Source organism: Amblyomma mixtum, chromosome 4, assembly GCF_055824585.1.
Source record: "Amblyomma mixtum isolate Tamu chromosome 4, ASM5582458v1, whole genome shotgun sequence".
Classification (NCBI taxonomy): domain Eukaryota; kingdom Metazoa; phylum Arthropoda; class Arachnida; order Ixodida; family Ixodidae; genus Amblyomma; species Amblyomma mixtum.
This window is the reverse complement of record NC_143015.1, coordinates 110,053,286-110,077,825: the sequence shown is the minus strand read 5'-3', so window position 1 is coordinate 110,077,825 and position 24,540 is coordinate 110,053,286. Positions and strand designations below refer to the sequence as shown.

At 47.1% G+C, this 24,540-nt stretch overlaps 1 protein-coding gene across 1 annotated transcript in view; it reads right to left on the bottom strand.

Moving 5' to 3' along the window:
* Nucleotides 1-1,092: 1,092 nt before the first annotated feature.
* Nucleotides 1,093-24,540, bottom strand: part of LOC149347831 (uncharacterized) — a 40,052-nt gene continuing 16,604 nt past the window's right edge. Inside the window, exons 6-12 of the mRNA XM_089587534.1 lie at nt 21,120-21,197; nt 15,647-15,763; nt 12,567-12,669; nt 9,177-9,285; nt 5,670-5,791; nt 1,939-2,004; nt 1,093-1,330 (exon numbers count right to left, since the gene is read on the bottom strand). Coding sequence (XP_089443660.1) covers nt 1,957-2,004; nt 5,670-5,791; nt 9,177-9,285; nt 12,567-12,669; nt 15,647-15,763; nt 21,120-21,197 — 577 coding nt within the window. The 3' untranslated portion in view covers nt 1,093-1,330; nt 1,939-1,956. The remainder of the gene's footprint in view (nt 1,331-1,938; nt 2,005-5,669; nt 5,792-9,176; nt 9,286-12,566; nt 12,670-15,646; nt 15,764-21,119; nt 21,198-24,540) is intronic.

The following is a 24,540-nucleotide window of genomic DNA, read 5'->3' as shown; positions in this document are numbered from 1 at the left end:
AGCATTCGGAGCACTGGAGATTATCAGTCACTATCCCACACTTCAGGAAGAGTTGTGTAAACAGCTCTCGGTCAGCAAGGCGCGAACTGACAGCTTCGTGCGGAAAGCTCTGCGTCAGTCCCAGTCTCTGGATGAGTACATGAGGATGGCAGGCGTGGTCAAGCACCGTGTCCAGTGCCTCCCGAGGGACGACCACCGCACCCAGCTGGACTGCCTCAATGACTACTGCTGGGCTGCGGTGCGAAAGTACTTGAAGGTGGACGATGTCTTGCGTGAGTAGCGCGATCTTGATAGTAAGTATACTTGCAAGACTCCGCATTACAAGTTCCTTGCAGAAATGTGGAAGAAAAAAATTTAGGTTTAGCTCTGGGAGGCTAGCTTTGGCTTTATAGAGAGAATATAGCTTCATTACTGCAGAGAGAAGTCAAGGCTAGCTCTGGATGAATAGAAAGTATCGATATATCTTCACTGCTGCAGAGAAAAGCGGAGGCTAGCTCTGGATGAATAGAAAGAATGAATATACCTTCAATACTCCAGAGAGAAGCGGAAGCTAGCTCTGTATGAGTAGAGAGAATGAATAACCACTATGAGGGGAAGCTCTCCGGCACAATGGAAATAATGAATAATGAATAGTAGTAGTAAGTATACTTGCAAGACTCCGCATTACAAGTTCCTTGCAGAAATGTGGAAGAAAAAAATTTAGGTTTAGCTCTGGGAGGCTAGCTTTGGCTTTATAGAAAGAATATAGCTTCATTACTGCAGAGAGAAGTCAAGGCTCGCTCTGGATGAATAGAAAGTATCGATATATCTTCACTGCTGCAGAGAAAAGCGGAGGCTAGCTCTGGATGAACAGAAAGAATGAATATACCTTCAATACTCCAGAGAGAAGCGGAAGCTAGCTCTGGATGAGTAGAGAGAATGAATAACCACTATGAGCGGAAGCTCTCCGGCACAATGGAAAGAATGAATATATGCTCTGGCTGTATAGAAAGAATGAATACATCGTCATTTTTACAGACAAGTAGAGGCTAGCTCTGGTAGAAAGAATGTATATAGCTGGTGTCTCCCCGCGTTAAAGGTACACACGTAAGAGACACGGCTTAAAGTTTTTTATTATACATTTGATTTTGACGCATCACGAGTCTATATTCTATTCTCGCATGAAGAAGTTTCTAGTGCTTCGAGGGTGTACGTTTGGCTGTAGCATCCGGAGTGTTTTTGTAGCAAGTGCCGCGGAAAATAATAGGTGATACTTCGTTCCCAGTCGGCAGACAGCAAGACATTGGTCGGCTCGGTAGGATGCGTCGGTGCTGGCGACTGAGACCGGCTCCTGCGTCCAAACGGAGAGGGGAAAAAGAGGAATCCACGTGATTCGAAAGGACAGCGACGTCGCTTGCGCACCATCGACACGCTCAAGGTGGTTATTTGTCGTTGGTACGCGTCGCAATCCTGCAGAGAAGCACCGGACACAGAAAGACGCCCAGCCTCAACAACAGCGCGCCCACCTGGTGCGCCTCCTCTGGGGACTTATTGAAAACACTCTGATACGTCCAGCATAGCAGAAGTGGCTGCTGAAGCACCTGATCCGCATGGTTTACAGATGAATTCAGCGTTCCTTCGAGGGAAAGGGCGATGCGGCAATATGCGTGAGGGAGCGGTGGGGATATGTGGCAAGAACTGGCAGATGTGTTAGTCCTCATACCCCTCGCGAGGAAGGGTACGAGGACTCCCAGGGATCTAAAATGAGATGTAGAGAATGACCTGCATACATGGGAATTAACCCATTACGCTACCGCGTCATGCCCTTAAAGCGGAGCTCAAGTGTGTTCCCTCTTAATTTTTTTCACTTGGCAATTTGGCCCCAGAATGATCAGGAGGGCATAACCACGACCATCATTGCTATCAAACTCACAAAAAAAGAACTAGCTGTGTACTCACCGATCGGCTCGAAGACGTCTAATCCCGAGCTGCAGAAGACATCACACCAAGTGAGGGAACCACTACCTAAAAGGGAGAGAAACAGTATTGAAATGAATAAAAAAAACCAATGAAACCATTGCATCTGGAGTGTGATAACACAGACATGGCGCCGAACCCGTCGCTACGACCTAAGAACTGGCGAGCGCTGTGACGAATGAATCAGCAAAACCCGCGAGGTGCGCTGAGCAGTGAAAGAAGCTGCTCTCTCTCTGATCTCTCTTATCCCTTTCCTCACTGCTTGGTTCAGGTGCACACCCAGAGCGAAATAGTTACCGTTTCGTCCAAAACCAATTATGTGAGCTCCGCGGTACGCTAATCGGCGGCGGATGCCAACTATCTGCCCACTTGGAAACGCGGGCGAGATCAGCGAAAAGTGCTAGAGCCAAAAGATCTGCCGTTATCTAGAGTTGTGGTCTGTTCTTGTTGCATGGCTGAGAGGAGTCGTCGCCTTAGGTTTACTTCCCCGCGATGGGTCTTTCCTAGTTTCTAGTTACTATAACTAACAAAGGAGGGCGTCGCAGCGACACGAGTGCCACGGACAGCGCCACTGCTGCGAGCGCACGGGGTTGATAGCTCTCTCTCTTCAGCTGAGGAACTAGCGGGGGGACGCAGAGACGTTCCGGCGTGGCGCTCCGCTCTCCGCCAGCGAGGCGAGGCCTACTGGGGTAATTTCCCCTCTAGCTCGTCCCATCCGGCCTCGGAGCTTCTCCTCTGCCCTTGCGTAGGCCGACGTTCGCTCGTAACCTGGCTGGGGAGTCGGATGACCTTGATTCCTTAGCATATTTTGTTGCTAGCTGGCGTTATTGCTGTTACCGCAATAAATGCCTTGTTTGTGTCAGCCAGTGTGTTGCTCTTTTGTTCGTACCTCACAGCAAGGCTCGCCGTGATCGGCGTGCGTTCAGTGACGCTCACGATCACGGGGTCGGCTGTTTTGAACTGTCAGCTGTGGTTGAGCGGGGAGAACGTATTTATGCCCCTTAATACCCCCCACCCCCCACCCCCGACCCCAAAACCGTGTGGCTACCGTCTGTGAGTAGTTTTAGGAAGCTCCATGCCTTTTCTGCAATACGTTTCATGCTTACGACTTCTCCAAATGACGAAGTTGACTATCCTGAATATTTCTGCCCCAACATTATACATCGTCGACTGTGACACTTTCACAGACTGCGTAAAATAAAGCGATCGTGCCATGTACCTACGTCAAAGCATAGTCCACATTGAAAGGCTATGGTCAAAGTTACCTGCTCTAGTTTAGCCCCGCTATAATGCGTAGTGATTACAGTTAGCGGTTAGAGAGAGACTCTTGTGCAAACTGCGTCCATACCGGCAATATTCGTCGTTACTCAACTCCCGCGTTCGTCGAGCCACCACGCAATGCAAGTGGTATTGATATATTGCGCATTTTAAGTGAACAGGGCCGGGCGTGTACGGGGAACGACGAACTCATTGTGCATAGTTAGAAAAAGGGCGGCGGGGGTCATGCACTGCCGGTGCGCACTATGAATTAAAAAAAAAACTCAATGTGGCACGAGATTCTTTTACGAGGCTTTGAAAGTCCGCTAACATTAGTTGTCGCATATCTAGTCACCAAGAGAATGTAATACCAGAGAGCATGTATCCGCCGTCAGTGCAATAACTACTTGAGACCTGGCAATGAAAAATTAATCCGTGACACTGCAGAAGAGAGCCTCAGGCCAGTCGTCCATGGAACGAGGTTTAGTGGGATAAAAATTTTTTTACAGGCTTTCGTTCTGAGCCTTGCTGCTACCTGGTAAACATAGTCAAAGTCGTAGCCAATCCTCGCGCTAAAGCACAAATTTGTCCGAACATGGAGTACTTTAGAAATTTCGTAATTCTCTCTGTATTCGAAAATGTGGGGCCTGGAGCCGAAAAATATAGAAATAATAAATCTAAAGCGTTCGAAAAAAATTCGGTGTTTGTAGATTTCTGGCGTAAGGAAGATAAAGCACAGACCGCATCAATGTCACCACCGATACGTTGCCGGCAATAGTGACTTCTTAACTACAAAACAGCACTGCGACAGACGAAGAAAGAAGCCCACTGTGGTCGCAGAACTGTTTTGGTGATAAAAAATGTAACGACTAGCTAAGCTTTCCGTCTTGCTGAGGTAAAACGGTAATACTGAGCGCGACATTAGACACCATTAGCGTATCGTGTTACCGGTACCGGAGTACCGCGAGCACACGCTTGAGCTAATCGCCTTGACGGCGTCAGATGGCGCCACGTACCCGGTAGCTGCGCGCGCGCCTGCAGCATCGGGACCAATCAGCGCGTGCTCAGTGGCCGTGCGGGAGCTCGTCCACCACTGGTAAACACACGCTGATTGGTCCTGTTTAGAGATGAAAAATTTCAAGAAATTTTGAATGCCGTGAAAAAAACCTTTCTTCGGGTTTTTTTTTCATGAAAAATTGAAAATTTTGCAAAACGTATGAAAAACAGATTTATTTGCAAGAGCACGACGATCAATAATAAATTCTCCGAAGTTCAGTCGAATATGCAGTTATAGATGTCATATTGTGGAACGAACTTCTTGTTCTATTGCACCGAGAAAGGGAACATCAAAACTGATCTATAAGTCACTCCACATCGGACTCAGAGGCACTGTCGCTGGATGGGGCGCTACGCGCAGCAGCATGGATTGAAGTTGTGTCCACAGTTAGGTTCGACTGCACATACACGAGCTTTCGAACGCGTTCCCCTGAAAGCCTGTTGCGAATCCTTGTTGGCACGTTTCCGAAACGAGACCAGTTTCGTTCGCAGCTGGCGGTTGATTGTGGTAGCAGTCGGCAAGCCAGACGTGTTAGCGGCTGGTTGGTGCAAAGGCCTTGCCATCAGGTAGATGGGGCCACGTGCATCGCTGAGTCCCAGACCCCTGTCCTGGATCAAATTCTTGCGGATGTCTTCTACTCTGCTACGTTGGAAATCAAGAAGCTAGGCTTTTATTTGGCTAAAACCGCTCACGCGCACAGCAGCCTATGTTATTTATGCCATGTGTGCCGCGCTGTAGAATTTGCAGCCATTTTGTTTTACTTGAGCCGTGAGTTCAAGTATTAGTGTGTTTTTAAGTCAAGCCTGGATCTTATATGTGACCTGGCCTTCAACCCGCGTTCTCGCAGCACGAACGTTTTAAAAGCCCTACCTGGCACCGGCGATGACGACTGCTCTCCAATCGTCCAAATATGCACACTGTAATGGTTTTCAAAGCAAAATCAAAAGTCTAAACTAATAGCAAGCAATTATAAATCCTTGAAATTGCATTGTGAAATTTTCGATGTTTTTGGTTTGGTTTGGTTTGGTTTATGGGGTTTAACGTCCCAAAGCGACTAAGGCTATGAGAGACGCCGTAGTGGAGGGCTCCGGAAATTTCGGCCACCTGGGGTTCTTTAACGTGCACTGACATCGCACAGTACACGGGCCTCGAATTTCTCCTCCAAAGAAATTCAGCCGCCGCGACCGGGATCGAACCCGCAGTGTTTTTTTCAGACCTTCATATCTCTAGTCCTGTTACGACAAGCGCGCGCAACTGCAGTGTACCTGGCGCCCTCAAGGCGATCTGCGCTAGCGCACTGATGGCCCGCGGACTTTCGGCTGTCCGGTTAACAGTAACGGCAGCACGGTATGATAAAGGTATCTAATAAGAGCATAAGGCTGCCTGCTATGCTTCTCACGTTTCTTCCGGCGAGCCATCCGTTCCTGACGTCCCGGCCTCGTACCCACGTGGCGACTGCACTCCAGACACACTGGACCTCTTCACACTGGGTCTTCCTCTGGCCACAGGCTGCCGCTGGTGCTTCGGGGCAAAGCGATGCGTTTGCATTAGGAGAATTTCATCAGCATTCCAAACAGTAATCAAATGAAGAAACATTCTGCTAAGACCACTTCAGCGAAGCTTACAGCTAAAGCATCACCAGACTGGCTGCGCCCACTGCAGGGCAAAGGCCGCTTAAATGTCTCCATTGCCTCCCATTAGATTGATTAGGTCTACCCGTAAGTTCCTTTTTTTTAACTGAATGAAGTTGCCAGTCAGGTGCGTATGGCCGATTCCCCTTTCCTTCATGGCCACTCTGCAGATGTGCTCCTTTCACCTTTTGCACTTGTTTTGAACAAACCATGTGCAATTTTGCAACGATCACTTTTGGCACTGCGCATGTACAGACTGCGTCACCATGATACCCCGCCAAAGTTAAGCTCATACTGCTTGCAGGTCTGCATGGCTCAGCAAGACACAGAACCATTTTCTGTACAGCTAGAAGTTACGACGAGGTGTCACTTTATTTCCAGAGAGCTGTGCCAATATAGCGCTATACACAAGGATGATGCAGGCTATACAGTTAAACATCTGGTGGAAGCGGATAGCATCTGCGACGCCCTGGTGCGTTTGTATTGAGGCAGGTTCCTGTTCAGCAAGCGGATTCTCGCATGCTCCCCAGAGGGCACCACATACTCGATGGCGGCAAAAAGCAACTTCAGAAAACGATCTTTGTGTGCGTAGCCGCTTCCAGTAGATACGATGCAGTCAATAAACGTTGTGGCAACCGATTGTGTTGATAATAATTCAGGAAAAAGCTTTCGCGGGTTTTACTAGTTCTTGCAGCGCTTTTTCTTATGTCATTTTTGTGAACTGAAAAAATCTCTATTGGTTCCTATGCGTCAGGAAATATGATTATGACACATTTAGCTTGGCTGTGTAGGATTGACATGCCAAAGCGACTCAGGATATGCGGGACGTCGTACTGGAGGGCTGTGGAAATTTCGACCACGTGGCGTTCTTTAACGTGCACTGACATCCGTACAGTATACGGGTCTCGACTCTAATGAAATTCGACCGCCGAGGCCGGGATCGAACCTATGTCTTTCGAGTCAGCATGTGACTGCCATAACCACTGAGCCACCGCGGCGGATTTGTCACGGGTTCGACTCCGCCCACGGAAGTGGCATTCCAATGGAGGCGAAATGCTAGAGGCCCGTGCACTGTGTGATATGGCAGTGCACGTTATAAAGAACCCCAGGTGGTCGAAATCATCCAAAGCCCTCTACTACGGCGTCCCTCAGAGCCCGAGCCACTTTGGGACATTAATCTTATAAAGCTAACTCAAATGTGCCAGAATCCTCTATGCTGACCCATACTAACTTACACATGCTCCGCAACAGGAATGTTTGCAAATATTTTGCAACAATACAGCTTTCATCTTTACTGCTTCCGGTCCCAGCTGCTTCACCTTCTGTGTTTGTGCATCAAGCAAATAGGAAAATTTACAGTTCGGCTTCCTTTCAAATTTGTGTTGCTCTTCGTTGCACCGTGCGTTATTGGCTTGCGTAGACAACAGGGCTCCTTCCCTGAAGCTGGACGCTGCCCAAAGCAGTTCTCGCTATCGGAGGCGGCGACAGTTTCATTCCGCAACACTGAATAAGAGTTCACGCTATCGGTGTATGACTGCTCTCGAAAGCAGCCGCATGGCAAAGGAATTTTTTTTTTTTTTGACATCAGCGCTCACACACTTAACATGATGACTGATGACAGAACATTGACGGGTGACCTTGCAGTTTCAAGTGCTTCTTAGAAGTTTCCACTCAGCAGTTGGACCCTGACTATAGACGGATGCAATTTAACTCTGTAGTGCAGCTCCGCCCAAATTCAGGACCGCCGTGCTGAATTCCTTCAAGACACAAAGTTGCCCGTTGTTAGAACTTTTCTTGTTGCCTGAACAAGAAGCTAATGACAAGAAAAAAATGATAAGCTCGACTCATGACAGCTGGATTAAAGCACTAAAAAGCTAATTTCACTGACTCTTGTGATTGGCAAGCGAAGGAATACAGGACGCCGCAGACCGTGGACCAGTGTGAACAATGTAACTGCTGTTTTTGTTTAAAGTTGTATCCTTCTATAGAAGCTAATATGCATATTATTCTTGACATATACTGGTAAGCAGGTCTCCTTGACTTGAGAGACTGAAATTCATTCCGCATATATTTTATTCATGCAGTTACTGCCCTCCAGCTGTCCGGATTTGCGTTGGTTGGTTTGCCTGAACAGACTTATTCCCTCATTAGTTTCAATAATACATCGCTGTTCTATTCGCATACTCGTCAACATCACTTTAGTCTCTCTTTTAATCCTGCTGCAGTGTTCACGATTTCAGGTCCTCGGATAAGCGCTGCTATTCCTCCTCCGAGTGACTTAGCAAAAAGTATGTTACTGGGACGGTTTCCAGTAACCCTTATGCAAGTCTTTTTTCCCGTCAACCCTGAATATGCCTCTCGTTGACGTGCAATGAAAAACAGCCGAGATATTCTGTAACCTTACTTAACGCGTATTCCACCCGTGTCTTCTACTGAGGATGAAGAGCCACCGTGCAGTCTGGAGATTTTAATGCGAAAGCTTTTATTGGCTCATCAGTGGCGTTCGTCCGACGAGAGGGATCCGTAGCCAATCCAACACTATCCGCATAGCAACACATGCATGGGCTAAAGTGGCTAAGCATTCCTTTCTTGGCAAAAAAAACTAATAAAACACATTTAAAAAACTCTTAAAGAAAAAGAATAAAAATAAAAAGGAATAAAAATACGAGACAAAAATAAGCAATAAATAACATGCGCTGCCGTATTGGTCACGGGACTGTCCTGAGCACTTCGCGCACTGGCAGTGGAACCGGTTTCCAACAGTCCAGAGAGGAGGAATTCTGACAACTTCCTCGCCGCATAGATAGGTCTATATGCCAAGGTAACGACATAAAAGAAAAAAAATGGTTTGGTTTGGTTTGGTTTATTGGGGTTTAACGTCCCAAAGCGACTGAGGCTATGAGAGACGCCGGAGGGAAGGGCTCCGGAAATTTCGACCACCTGGGGTTCTTTAACGTGCACTGACATCGCACAGCACACGGGCCTCTAGAATTTCGCCTTCAAGAAATTCAGCCGCCGCGACTGGGATCGAACCCGCGTCTGCGGGCAGAAACAGAGGACAAGGAAAGGCTTACGCATTTCCGCTCTTAAGTGGGCGTAATTGCCATCTTCTAATCTATTCTCGCCTGAATATATGCGCCCCCATTGCACCTAAATTGCCCTCAATTTTCCTGAGGAGCGAATGCCAATGCACAATGCTCGTTTGCTCTTTCCAATCGCAGTCTTAATCGCAAGCTTTAGACAAAAGTGTAGCATGGTGTTCGTAAAACACTTACTGCTTTCAGCCTCTGGCTTGGACTCTGCAGCCCGACTAGCACAGGACGGAAGAGACACCAGTGGCCAAACTTTCGATGGACGTTGACACATCCAAGGCGCCGATGCACCCTGCGAAGAACAATCATACTTACGTGCATGAACAGCTTTAAGTTGTCGCTAACCGCTCTGCCATTTAGTCAGCAGCAAACACCACGGTTTTCGGCATGAACTTCGTGCATGCTGAGCTAAGTGTTTGCATTTAGTTTCTATCAATTTTCAGAGCGTGTGTTTGGGTTAGCTGGTTTTCCATGCCGTACAGAAGTTGGTGCAAAAAACAGGACGACGGAAGACGCAACTTCCGTCACCAGTGTGTTCTCTTCCGTCATCGATTTGCTACACAGCTGAATGCGGAGTGGGAGGAAGCTGGAGAAAGCCTGTAAAGAATTATATTTTATTGCATCTAACAATTCTTTACGGTGTTCCGGTGATATACCAGGTGTTTCAGGGAAGACTTTAATCTCAAAAACAGGTTTTTTTTAGCTAAAAATACGGTTTTAAGCATGGTATTACTATTGTAGGCGGACATCAGAAAATAGGTGAATCGCCTTAAGTAGGAAGCCGGCTAACGAATTTTCAATAACTAGCTATTTTCTAATAATTAACTATTAGAGTTAGGCGCCTTGTAGCAATTCGATCTTGAAACTTGGAAAAAACCACCTAGGCATAAATAATTGAAGTCCTTGTGAAGTTATTTGCAGGTGTTTTTTTTCCAAATTTCAAGATGCAAAGCCAACTAGCCCGTCAACATGCCTTACTGTGCAATTAGATATTTGTAGCCGATCTTTAAAATTGGCTTAACCAAGTTAAAACCTTATGATGTACCATGTCTACCAAAGGTACACAATGATGGCTTGTTCTTTGACCTTGACGGTCGACCTTTGACATTTCACCTTAGATGGTTTTCGTCGAGACGTCAACGTAGGGCGTACATATAAAACGCCGCGTAGCCGCGCTTGCCTCATTAGGCATGGAAGAAGAGTCGGGACCGCCTGTCTATCTACGCCACGGCTATCGCTCGACCTCTGGGTATAACCGTGGTTAAACCCTGCCTAGCTTTTTAATGCAGACATGCATTCCCGGCCTCGAGCTTGCTCTTTTCGTGTACGTGTCCGGCACCCCGCCTTTGGGGCTTTAGGGTTGTCTTTGGGGCTAGATGGATGGGCATTGGTTCGTTGCTGCACAGTGCTACGCGACCTCTTGAGCAAAGCTAAAACTTGGCGTTAAGCTTTCCATATGTACAGGAAAGAGGCCATCACTGTGAAGGCCTCGAATAAAAACAAAAAAAAACAATTGAATCTCTGATAACCTTAGGAAACACGATTCCCTCGATAGGAAGACACCTCCAAAAAAAAAAAATACGCTCACATGTTACAAGATGAACAAAGATACTTGTTGGTTCGGTGCTCCAGATGCCTCTCGGAAGCTACATAGCCCGTCTGTGAAGGGATGTAAGTGGCGAAAAGAAAATATGCGATAGCAGTACAGTCTTCGTCAAAGGTAACCAGGCTGCATGGTTTGCTTCTAGCTTGTATAGTGGAGCCCTTGTAGCTTCCCTAAAGCTCAAAAGGTGTTGGAAGGTAAGAAGGCCCCCAGTCCTTACCTTTAACGACCATTTCAGCTCCAGGGAAGCCTTAAGGGCTCCACTATACAAGCTAGAAGCAAACCATGCAGCCTGGTTACTTTTGACAAAGACTGTACGTCTTATAGTAGGCAGACACCAGGGCCCGCTTGCACGAAGCATATAAGAACGTCTAGCCTACGATCTAATCTTCATCATCATTATCATCATAAGCTTGACTACGCCCACTGCAAGGCAAATTCCATGTGTCTCCAATAAGCCCTGTCCTTTGCCAGTTGCAGACACCGTATCCGGGCAAACTTCTGAATCTCATCCACCCACCTAACTTTCTGCCGTCCCCTGCTATGATTTCCTTCTCTTGGAATCCACTCCGTTACCTTTAAGGACCAGCGGTTGTCTTGCCTTCGCATTACATGCCCTGCCCAAGCCCTAATCTTATTCGCTATCTAGACCCACTGTTGGTTTTTAGTGAAGGAGAGGTGCATAACTGGTTCACTTAGTAGTTTGACATCTCAAAGGCATTGTGAAATGTACGCGACATCGCTGATTAATTAGACTATGAACTGACAAATTTTTAAAAACGAGTTTAGGAGCGAGCTTATATTGCAAAATATAGCCTTTAACACTGAAGGGAACCTCTAAAATACTTTTGCGGCCATTGTGGTTCAAAATGTTGAAACGCATTTCAAATCTCTCAGTATCTGCCGCATTACAAATGGGAGCGGCCTCATTTTATCAGTTTGAGAGTTTACCGTAAAGGATGACAGACTCGAGATTACGAAGCTCGAAAACAATTACGACCGCCTTCCTGGTTGTAGAGACATGCCTCTCAGGCAGTAGCAACACTTCATTTGCCCGAGAAGAGATTTTAATTTGGTTTTAATTGCAGGCTGTACAGAGACCTCACAATTCAAAAACAGATTGGTAACGATATCTCCGCGACGAGAAGTCGACGTACTATATAAACAACGTGACGTCATGCAGATATCTATGACGCGTAGCAGAGCGCCGTAACGCACAAGGCTGGATGTCGCGAATCGCGAACATCTTTCTATGGTCTGCAATGCCTGTGTGCGCGTCACTGAAATGTTTGCACTCGTGATCACAGCCTTGCCGTCAGGGGGCATTTGTGCGACGCTCGTACTTCGACTTGCCGTCACGCTATGCCCATGCTCTCCGACATCGAAACCGATAGTGACTGTTTTAAATGGGCTGGTAATTAATTACGCCAAGCGTTGAATTTCCACTGTTGCGGACCAACCATTGAAAATCCCGAAAAAAAGAGGAAATAAGTGTCTATAGTCGCTTTAAGAGTGCGACGCGATAGCGTTCCTTGACTGCGGGCTTCGGTTGCTACAAAAGGGACAGAAGTTCGACTCCAGATCTTGACAAACATATTTTTTTCTTAAGCGGAATTGCTTGGCGCTGTCGTCACGACCCATTTGACCAACCAGGATTTTCCTGTCACAACGCCGACAATCGCCGCGTTTTCTTCAGTCATACGGTACCCTAGCAATGGCGTTAAAAAGGGCCAGCCTATTAGTCGGACAGCAGAGTAGATTGACCCTTACCGCACAGTTCTTTTACGGGAATGGGAGCAACCTTGGAATTTACCTCGCCTGTTGTCTTTCTCACCCTCTTTTCAAAAATTTTTTTCCTCTCTTTCTCTGGATCGGGTGCTGGCCTGCATGATCCTTAAGGGCGGGACCATCGTGATCAAATGTACCACAGACACTGCCGAAAATAAGATTTCTGCAATCGGTAAACTTACAGACCGGGTCGAGGACAGCGGTTCCAGAGCAACGGAATCCATCCCGTCGATTGAGGAAAAGCAGGGCCTGTGGGTGGAGGCGGGCCCCGGCGCAGAACGACCGCTGCGAAAGTACAGAAGCGAATAAAATTAAAAGGAAATCTTAATACATCTGCGCATAATCTAATGCATAACACTAATACATAATACACGTCTCGTCAGGAGGAGGCATGGTTGGCTTGCATCCATTTGCCTGTTCACGGGGGCATATTGCAAACATGGCCAGCTTTTGCGACATGCGACAGTAAACACGTGTACTGCCCTGAACGGGGCCCCCGAAGAAGGCGATGCCCCGAAGACGACGACGCCCTGAAAGATACGCCTTCTTTGTAGGACATGAGCCACCTCGGTGGCTCGGTTGTTACGGCGCTCGGCTGCTGACATGACAGACGCGGGTTCTATCCCTGTAGGGGCGCTCGCTTTCCGATGGCGGCAAAATGCTAGATGTCCGTGTACTGTGTGATGTCAATGTACAGTAGCGAGCGAAAAATATTAGCACAGATCATTGGCGATCAGAATTCGTATATCTCACCACGCGGCGCTGTGGTACGCAGACCTGCCTAACGGGCCGTTTCCATGTTTGCAGCCTAGGGGGGGACGGCAGGAAGTAAGCTTTATCAAGCGTCCACCGCCCGAGCGATGAAGTGCCGATGCTACGTGACTGTGCTTGCGGCATTTATTTTGGCTCGGTTATCATGAGCAAATGTGGCTTCTATTTATTACTGTTTTTTTATGTCCGCGATGGTTGGCAAAAGGAACTCGCGGGAACAATAGATGATAGCGCTGCTTTTAGCCAGTAATTTTGCTGGTCCGTGGCAGTCCGCTGAACCCCCCTAATACTGTAGAATCGGAACGGCCCGGCACTCTCGTTATAAGCCTCTTCGCCACCCGCAGCGCCACGCGTTGCCATTCCGGCCCTCTGGTGTTGCGTCACGTGTGCTAATCTTTTTTACCCGCGACTGGACATCAAGAACTCCAGGTGGTCGTAATTATCGGAACCCTCCACTACGGCGTCTCTCATAGCCTCAGTCGCTTTGGGACGTTAAACCCCAAAAAACTAAACCGAAACCGATCTTAGTTAAGCATGCGTTACAAGGTCTTCCCCGATCACACAGCACGTATCAACTACCTTCTGGAGTAGGAAGAGAGTTGTTGGAAGGGTCGGTTAGTTGTGCTTCAAAAACTTTTCGTAAGAGGCCAACTGCATGACTGAGCAGGAGTGTCGCTCATTCTATCACCGTATAAAAACATATTTGAATTTCTGAGCAGCTAACAAGCCTGACAGCAACAATGTATCTTTATTGTTTCATTTGTCGACATGTAATGAAAAATAAATAATGTTAAGAGATCGGAAGCAGACAGGCTAGGTGAGGGAATAAACGTGGGTTAATGACACCCTAGTCGATATCAAGAGGGAGAAATGGGCTTGCGCAAGGCATGTACTGCGAAGGCGAGACAACCGCTGGTCCTTAAGGGTAACGGAGCCGATTCCAAGAGAAGGCAAGCGCAGAAGGGGACGGCAGAAAGTTAGGTGGGCGGTTGAGAATAAGAAGTGTGCGGGGTTACGGTGGCCGCCACTGGCTAAGGACAGGGTTAATTTGAGAGACTTGGGAGAAGCCTTTGCCCAGCAGGGGTCTAATCAGGCTGATGATGATGATGGCAATATCTGTATCATGTGCCTGTAAGTGTATATTTTGTACATATTTTTATTTTTTTACACATTTTAAAGTTAACACTTTTTTGTACAGTGGATTTTACGCTCATCACTTGATACGCTGCTGGCTATGACATACTGAGGCTCAGGATTGAAAAAATTGTCCACTATATTAGATAGCAGATACGCAGGCAGCAGTGGGATGAGGTTCAGTGCTGTTCAAAGCTAATTCTCAGCTATTTCGAAGAACTATGCTGCTGTCTAGTGAGTGCGGCCAGTGAGGTATTGCTTTACTCCTTTCTAGAAGCTGTTATAAACATGGAATTCAGTGCGAGCATATACAGTGGCGGTCAAAGTAAAGCAAATATATGGAATCACTCGGAACTTAAAACAGGTCGTAAAGTGTTAAGCCCACATTTGCACTTCTAACAATGGAACCAGCACACCGGCACCCGATTCTGGACAAATTTATTTTTGAACAGGAAACCGTTTATGAAGCCATTTTCTTTTTATGCAGTGAAATATTTCTCTATAACAATCGATATATTCGCAGACCACCGGACAGCAGTACTGCATTTTTCTCGATTACGTTTTTGCCCGCGTCAAAAGCATTCCATGTTGGTTTTTTTTATGCCAATCTTAACTGTCTGTTCTGAACGGTAGAAACACCTTAAAAGAAAAACATTATTGCTACATATTACAAGAATGGATCATTAACTTAAATCTTACAATTTTCCAATTTTGAAATTTTTTTCTCGGTGAATTTTGGACTTGTATAAGCACACTTCTGAGAGAACATGGGACTCTGATGTTAATGTCATTAAGTTTGCATCGAGAATAAAGAAAGAAGGTCCCAAGGTCACCAGCGGTGCTTTGCAGGTGCGCTACTTCAAGAGCGCAAAGTCGTCAGCAGTGTTCCTCGCGTCGAGTTTCGTAGCCAAAGCTGCACTGGACACGTACCGTCTTTGTCAAAAGTAACGAGGCTGCATGGTTTGCTTCTAGCTGCTATAGTGGAGCCCTTGTGGCTTTCCTAAAGTTTGAAAGGTGTTGGAAGGTAGGAAGACCCCCAGTCGTTACCTTTAACGACCTTTTGAGCTTCAGGGAAGCTATAAGGGCTACACTGTACGAGCTAGAAGCAAACCATGCAGCCTGGTTACTTTTGACAAATACTATACTTGTGATTTCGCTGTCGCAGTGCTCCGAGGAGGCACAGAGACCGACCTTCAGCCGTTGCCTAGCAACCGCCGCAGCTGGCGGACGCCGCGCGCTCGCCGCGCCATCTGGCATGACGTCACACCGCGCGCCTCGTCATTGTGCTCGCTTTCGCTACGTATATCCTGGCATAGCCGAGGTAAGCCACTGCCAATTTTTATTGCGGGCCCCTTACCCGTGATGGCTCTTTGGATTCCTCTGTTGGAATGGACCCACATGACGACTGCACTCAAGGCGTACTGGCGGCACCTGACTCCGTTGTCTTGACACAGCGGCTTCGCTTTCGTTAGACCTTCGGAACAAAGCGATGCATCAGTATAAGGAAAACATTACTGACATCCAAAAGAACAATCGAATGAGTAAAGTTTCCACTAGTATATTGTGAGTGAAGGGTACAGATATAGTCAGATACAACTTAAGTCCGCAGTGAAGCTCCGCCTACATTCAGGCGCCGCGCACAGAATTCCTCCACGACGATAAAGTTTACCATTGTTAAAGCTTTCCTTGTTACCTAAACAAGAAGTTTAGCACAACAAAAAATTAGAAGCTCTAGAATTTTGATACGTGGATTATTTGATATAGTCAAATATCACAATAGCTGATTTCGTTTACTGCTGCAGTTAACTAATACGGGATGCCGTGGATCGCGGTCCAGTGTTAGCAACTGCTGTTTTTTTAAGTTGTAACCGACTATAGAGCAGGTTCGTGGACATCTGCTCAAGCAATGAAGGCACACTTTACACAATTTTCAAAAATCGCCTTTTTGAGTTAGAAGGGCGCTTTTTTCGGAATAACATTGTCAGCGCTGTAGCACATATTAACTAATACTGAATAGTAAGGTTTTTAACTATTATTGTTAGCCCCCTTAATTGCTGAGAGGCTTGTAGCTATCAGCTTTTAGAATTTCGCAAATTCAGTTACCCTCGGCGCTGTGGTCCAACAATCTTTGGCCATTGCAACGAGTTCCTGCACTGGAAATGTTGCTTTGCCTGCAAGCATCTCGAAAGGTCGTGCATCTTGGCGCGATGTAGCCAGAATTTGTCGAGCCACAGCGCCGAAGGTAAGTGCATTTTCTAAATTATAAAAACTGATATGGACAATAATTACTGTGGGCTACACACTTCTCAACAATTAAGAAGCTAATAGTGATTGCTGAAAAGTTGACAATTCGATATTGCTTAACCAGCCTGGTAGTGAGCTGTTAGCTGTTTTCTTGGGCGGTAATGTGCAGCTACCACGAACTGCAAATAAGACCACATTACGTGATCAACAGAAGCCGCTCGTCTACTTAGCCGGAGTACCCGGGTTCGATCCCGACCGCGGCGGCCGCGTTTCGATGGAGGCGAAACGCAAAAAGCGCTCGGGTGCTGTGGATGTCCGCGCGTTAAAGATCCCCAGGTGGTCGAAATTATTTCCGCTACGCTACGCCACCTCTTTCTTGCTTTCTTCTCTCATTGACGCCTTTATTCCTTTCCTACGGCAGGTTTCAGGTGTCCGCCGAAATTTGATACAAATACTGCGCCATTCCTTTCCTCAAGAAAAAATTTTCAATTTTCATTTGAAGAAAACTGCATTCCCATGCGTTCTTGTTATGTGTATTGAGCAAATTCGAGAGTTAGAGCAACTGCATTTAGAAGGGTGAGAGGAGCAGGCACAAGCAGGGAACACACTGTTGAAGAAACAGTGCATTAATCTTACGTGCGGTACATACTGCTCCATTAAAAAATACCTCGAAGAAACTCTTTTGATGGTGCGTCTGATACTGGTGTGCTGCTGATGCTGCTTAAATAGTAGTACAAGTGCAGTTGACACACGCGCTAGAATACTACCATTGGTCAGCCGAAATCTTTTCATACTGCTGCTCTGATTTTTGCGCTCCGACTAGGTCTATGAGATCGAGTCATACGTTCAAATCTATGTTAAAATCGATGTTGGTCTTAGTGCTTCGCTGTGCCACTCCCATACACTGACAAAATGGTTGCTGCACCGAATTGGACGCTGAAAAAATGCAATCCCATTATTCTCACCACTTTTTCCGAGCCTATTCATCAGCTAGCACCCATCATAAAAACTTAAGAGAGCTTCCTAAAACGCAGCCCAGAACGACGCCCTTAGCACACTTACTATTGTGCAGAATGAAGCGCAAAAATTCCTGCGCGATTACCGCCAGAGGCGGCCTAGTCCCATGCAGAGAAGCAGGTTTTTGCGGCTGCTTCTCTTGACGACGCCGCATCCAATACGCCGGTGCTCCCTGCGAAGACCATGGACACGCACGTCATTAGGTGCACGCAACGCCAAACAGGCCTATATAGGCTACCCGCGGTCGTTCCAAAGTAAGGAACAAGTTTCGATGTCTAGGGCGCTGCAACGGCGAGGCCAGAAATTTCTTACCCAAAACAATAAACAACCGCCGCGGTGGCTCAGGGGTAAGGCGCTCGTCTACCGAGCCGGAGGACCCGGGTTCGAACCCGACCGCGGCGGCCGCGTTTCGATGGAGGCGAAACTCAAGAGGCGCCCGTGTGCTGTGCGGTGTCAGTGCCCGTTAACGATCCCCAGGTGGTCGAAATTATTCTGGAGACCTCCACTACGGCTCCTCTTTCTCTCTTTCTTCTTTCACTCCTACCTTCCTCCCTCCCCTTACAGCGCGGTTCAGGTGTCCGCCGAGATATGTGAGACATACTGCGCCATTTTCCTTTCCTTAAATACCAGTTTACCAATTCACCAACCTCGTTTCTTCGTAAGCTGTGAGGCTGTTCCGTATTCCATTCTCTGTGACAAGATTAGTCAATCGAGAACGGTCACCACGTTTAAGCGAAACCATACCCACCAATTCTGCACAACTGCATTTTTGAGCGGAAAACATTTTATCAACACCATTTTTTGATATCATGAAAATTTCATTATAGCGATCAATATATGCGCAGATCGCTCGACGGCAGTCTTGAATCTTTTATTATATTAACATTTTTCCCATCGTCAAAAGCGTTCTCCACTGGTTTCTACGGGAGTCTTAACTGTTCGCTGCTATCGATGGAAACACTTTAAGGGGGCCTCAACATGGTCGTTCTTGAGCTTGGCGCATGATAGCCTTAGATGCTTATGCGCCACTAAACACAACACGACACGACACGACACGACACGACACAACACAACACATGGTCGTTCTTCATATTGCAGTTTTATACTTCAGGAACTAATACAGGAGCCTATGAATCAATTTCCAAAATCTGGGTGCCCAGGACACGCTTTATGTTCCATAAAATGCGCTCAAAACTGACACCGTAAACTCCTCCCACCGGCAGCGACCGCCATATTGAATGCTCTCGTGACGTCACAAGGCCATACACGGAGCAACGTCGTCTGCCATCACTTCCGAAATGTGAGCAGAGATGTCTCTTACCCCAGGTACTTTCGCGGGTGATCGAAGTAGCAGTAGTCCGTAATTCACTTGTTACTGCTCCCGCAAAAGTACCACTTTTTTTTTCGGAATTAGAGAGCTTTAGCTGAGCGTGTTTGTGCGCTCGCTCCGCTCAGCGAGCTAGCGGGAGCGCTACTGCGCATGCGCGAAGCGCTCAGACGGGAGCGCGCGAGCGGAACGGCTCCTCCGCCCCGCACCCGCGCGAGCCAAGCGGAGTCCGGAGCGGGCCGACGAGCGGGCCTCGCGCAAAGCCTTCTGGGCTCGCGCTAGCCGAACCAAACGTAAACATTCAACATGGCGGCCGCCAGCGCTGGTCTTGCCGGATACTTTTTGGCAGGGCGAACAGATTGCAGGCGGTGTCGGATAACTTGCGAACGTAACTCGATCACGATCGACGCTCGCACGCGCAGAGGATGAATGCACACGCTAGACAACGCTACAAATGCGTACACGCGCACGTTGCGAGGGGTGACTTGCGTGGTCTTGGCTTGGCTCTCGCAGTGGCAGACATTTAATTTTTTTTTTGTAATACGAAAGCTTCACTGCTAAAACCAAATCACTGTTGCTACCAGAAAGCATACAGCAAACGTGAACAGCTATCATTTATTTATTCACGCATATATCAGAGAGGCTTACTTATAACCATTTTCTGGCAAGTCCAGTTACCACCACTAGGAGGCGCAACGAGTCGCCTCGCTTGAGCGGACGGGGAAGACGCTGCGCTAAAATTCTACTCTTGCGCGACGCTCCGCTGTGGCTCCGCTGGGAACTGCGAGCGGAGCGGACAGTAAACCCGCTCTGCTAAAACTCTCTATTAGTGTAAAGATTGAGCTTAGTGGGAACAAGAAGAGTGCGGTTAAGGGCGTGTTTTGATGGCGTACTAAAAACTTAAAAATTTTAAAACTTATTGGACCTCATGCTAGCCATGGTGACATAGCTACGTGCGTGCACCAGCGAAGATGTGCTTCCAGCTCAGTGCGTAGAATCGCTCGCCGCTCTCCGCCGTCTCTGGGCTTGTGGGGCCGAGCGAAAGCCTGGCCTGAAAAACAGTGCTTGCGTTTACGTTATCCGCACCGAAAGGAGCGAAACGATGCGGCTGCATTTCATGTCTTCGCATTTTAACAGTAATCAGGATTCCTAAATTTCGGTCGACGGCAGATCGTCGGCCATTTTCGTGACGAGGCCTAGCGAGATCGCCGGATTCGTGTGTACGATTTCGGCGATTGCGGAGAGCACGCATTCATGTTTTTAGAGCTTGCAAGTAGCCGTCCAGCGTAGTGCCGAGTAGAGTGAACTCAAAGCCACGACCGCCTACATCGCAGGACGCGCGTACAGCAGGGGAGAAGTGCCGATGTGATCCGGTCTGCAGAGCATGTGATGAAGGCGCCAGCCGGCAGCAGTCGTCGGTGTCGACCGTAGACAACGAATTAGGCCGGTTTCTTGAACGCAAGTGGTGTCCGAACGTAGATTCAGGAAAAGCGACTTAAAGTCAAGTATTGGTGACATCGGAGGAAGCAGATACAATTAGTCGGATGCGCCGCTCGTACGCGAAGCGTACGACCGGCGCTTCCGGCGCATCGTACTGGCGCAACGTACGCGAAGCGTGTACCCAATCAGGCGATAGCATCATCGATCGGAGATAATTGCAGTGTTATCGTAGTGTGTAAACGAGTAAAACTAACCCAGCAGAGCAATCGTAGATAATATTTAAGAAGCCGAGAGCCCATCTTGCATTTCATGCCGAGCAAACGAGCAGTAGTGTTTGTGCACAGCTATGTAAACAACCTCAGCGGTGGGTGCAGTTGCTGTAATTGTTGCATTCCTTAGAGGTTAGCGCACGCACAGTAAATGCCAAATGATGCGCTATTATCTTGAAGCACTCATTTAGATGGCGGCGACAATTTGTCGGTGCGTGCAGTCAAACATTCGAGTCTCGTAGGGCTTTGCCAGTGGCCCGGTTATGCAAAGGGTTCTTACGAGCCAAAAGAAATGTATGTTCGACTTACACGCACACATGCCGCAAGGGGAAGCCACCACACTGGGCACTTTTCTCTGCTCCTTTCGTGCAGCAAGCTTACTCTGGTGCCACATTGTTATAACTTGAGTTTAACCATAGCCCACAAATAGCGGGCAAGAACTTCAGCCAGCGACAGAACGCTACGCCCTTGACGGCTCACATTGGCGAAGATATGTCGAGCAATTGCCGCTGCAAAAGTAGCTGCAAACTCACCTTCGCATTTCAGCGGAAGGCACCGCCGGGCACCATTGGTCGAACTGAGGGCACCACGTCCAGAGGACAGCGCCGACTCTGAAAAGGTGTGACAAGAAATTTGCAGACTACATCGTACACAAGCTAATATACTATACAGAGTGATTTTCTTTTAACGTTTGCAGATTCTTCTTTTAAACACTACGAGCGAAACTTCGGTGTGGTCTGTGCAGCTGGATTGCTCAGCAACAAGGCGGTCACAGGGGGGAAAACCGCCCCAATGATTAAATGATTAAGTAGCAAATTAACTAATAACCTTTTATTGTTTGATTAAACGGTAAGATTATATCGCGAAGCTGAGCACATTTTCTTTCATTTTCCTTACAGGCCAATGGGGTTCGAAATGTCGACCATCAAAATTATGCACTTCAAAGCATGATGAGTTAGCCTTCCGCATTGCATATTTATAGAACATCCATGCGCATAGTAACGTCGCCGATGTCACGTTAACTGCATTTACATCGCAAAATACGTAAATGGCGTGTCTATGTGTTGCATTATGAATTCAAGTCCACCATTATATAAATGTGCCTGTTTCATTATAAATTCAGGTGACACCAATATATAAACGTGCAACGCGAGAAAGACAACTCAATGAGCTTTCAGATACGTATATATATCTCGAACGTCTTTGCCAATGAAGAAAAAAACATTAAAAACTGGGCTCATCTTTGATGCAGACGTCCTTTAATTTCGCAATATAATATTGACGCATGTAATGGCTGCCCTGCTGTACAATGCACCTGCACAGACCACACTGTTGTATATCAGTTTAAAAGGAAATCTCTGAACGTTGAAAAAAAATGACCTGGTATGTACTGAGTACTCATCGTCAATGTCTGTTTCAAACTACTTTTTGTTTCAGGAAACGGTAGATCTCAGTATGTAATGACAGAGGCACTAATCACGTACCGTAATTGGCTGATTTTAAGGTTTTTTTTTTCCCATGAAAACAGTTATGAAATTGCATGCGGATTACAATCGGATACGAAAAGTTAGGCAGTGATTGAACTCTGCCAAACATCGTTTCACGTAGCGACGGCCACATAAGCAAGCTCTATGCCAGGTGGTCAGAAGCGGCTTGCTGCAATGTTCGAAGATGTAGTGAAACACGTACGCTCCTCAGCGCGCTCTCCTTCCTCCATAGCGTCTAAGTCAAGCGCACAGCTCTGGTTATATATGCCCCATACCTGACCTCACAACTGTGAACTGAAACACGTGACAAGGTGCTTTCTTACTACGTCTGTCGACCAATTACAAAGTGAAAATTTAATGCGAAAGTTCAAGGTCAAAGGTCAGGGTCAAAGTTGAAGGTCAGAGGTGGTCCATTAAGTGGCCTACACATGGTTAAGTGTATATGCATTGCAACACTAGCCAAGACTTATCTCGAGGTCGTTTCATGGTCATTCGCAGGCTCACGTGAAATGCGGGGTTTGGTTTGGTTTATGGGGTTTAACGTCCCAAAGCGACTAAGGCTATGAGAGACGCCTTAGTGGAGGGCTCCGGAAATTTCGACCACCTGGGGTTCTTTAACGTGCACTGACATCGCACAGTACACGGGCCTCGAATTTCTCCTCCAAAGAAATTCAACCGCTGCGGCCGGGATCGAACCCGCGTCTTTCGGGTCAGCAGCCGAGCACCATAACCACTGAGCCACCGCGGCGAAATGAGCCCCAGCTATAGTAGTGTAGCGTTCGCTACAAAAAACCGCAAGTACGCTTCGAAAAGCTCAGCGTATATATATATATATATATATATATATATATATATATATATATATATATATATATATATATATATAGACTTTTAGCGCAGCACGTGCAGCTACTACTCATGAGTATCTGATGCACGTTAGAATAGGGTAATGAAGATATTTTACGGTTCAAAGGCATCGCAGTATAAAAACGAGCTTTGATTAACGTGTTTCAAATCAGACAGCAGACACAGACCACCCCCGAGATTCCGATCGTAGTTTCCTCTGTCCGGCTTGAACAAAGCAGACTATTTTAGCGTGAAATCACGTATGACGTGACTGTGCAGCCCCCATCAAGCTGCGTCACTCCTGACGCACATGTCACGTGTCCACCCCTGCCTCTGCCTTGGCTGGTGCAGCGAGGAACGGTGAGCACCGCAGTGCAGGCTGGACAAGAAGTGTCACGTGGCACATGCGCCACAGGTTGACGCGGTTATATGGACATTGCTGAGCGTGAGCTCGAAATGCGCTCGAATTGGCCAGAATTTATTGAGCCACAGTGCCGAAAGTAATTTCGTTTTTAAAAACTAATATGGCCATTGCACTAATGGCCAGCTACAAACCTCGAATTGCAACCTGGTGCATATCTCTAGTTAAAACTGCAGCTGTCCAGTTATTTATTATTTATTTATTATACCTCAAATGCCCCAGATGGGGTATTACATGAGGGGTGGGCTTATTACAGGCGTGATGTTATTCTTTCGATGAATGACTTGAAGCGGTCTGGATGAATGTGGCGAACTGCTTCGGCAGGAAGGTGATTCCAGTCTTTTGCTGTCTTAACGAAAAAAGCGTTCAGATGCGCAGTGGCATGTGCTGATGGCGGGTAGACTGCTTTGCCGTGGTTAAGGCGGTGAGAGGCTCGATGTGCAGGGACGATGACACAGCTTCCAAGTGATGAGTGGTAAAACTTGTGAAAAAGGAATAGTCTGGCTATTTTACGTCGCGAATCGAGGGATGGAAGATTAGATTGCAACTTCATATTAGTGACACTAGAATGATAGGAGTAGTTCGAATGAATGAATCTTGCTGCACGATTTTGAATGGATTCGAAGGCGAGAGAAAGATTTGACTGATGAGGGTCCCAAACTGCACATGCGTACTCCAATTTGGGACGGACGAGTGTTATGTAGGTAAGCTGTTTTATAGAAGGAGGTGCTAGACGCAGGTTACGACGTAAAAAACCGAGCACGCGGTTGGCGTCTTTAGTAATGTTAGAAATGTGGGACGCCCTGTTCAGGGAATTAGAAATGGTGACACCAAGGTATTTACAAGATTCAACAGCGGAAATTACGGAGCCAGAGATATAGTAATTTGGTGAAACAAAGGACTGCCTACGATGAAATGTAATTAACGATGTTTTATTAGTGTTTAAAGACATGAGCCATTTGCTGCACCAAGATTCGATGTAGTCCAGGTTTGCTTGCAATATTTCGGGATCGCTGGTGTTAGTGATAGGCCGGTAGATTACGCAGTCATCTGCAAACAATCGCATGTTTGAAGTGATACCAGTAGGCAAGTCATTAATGTAGATTAAGAAAAGCAAAGGGCCGAGTACTGTGCCTTGTGGCACACCAGAAACAACGGGGTGCAAGGGGGAGGGTGTCCATTAGCATGTACGAACTGTTG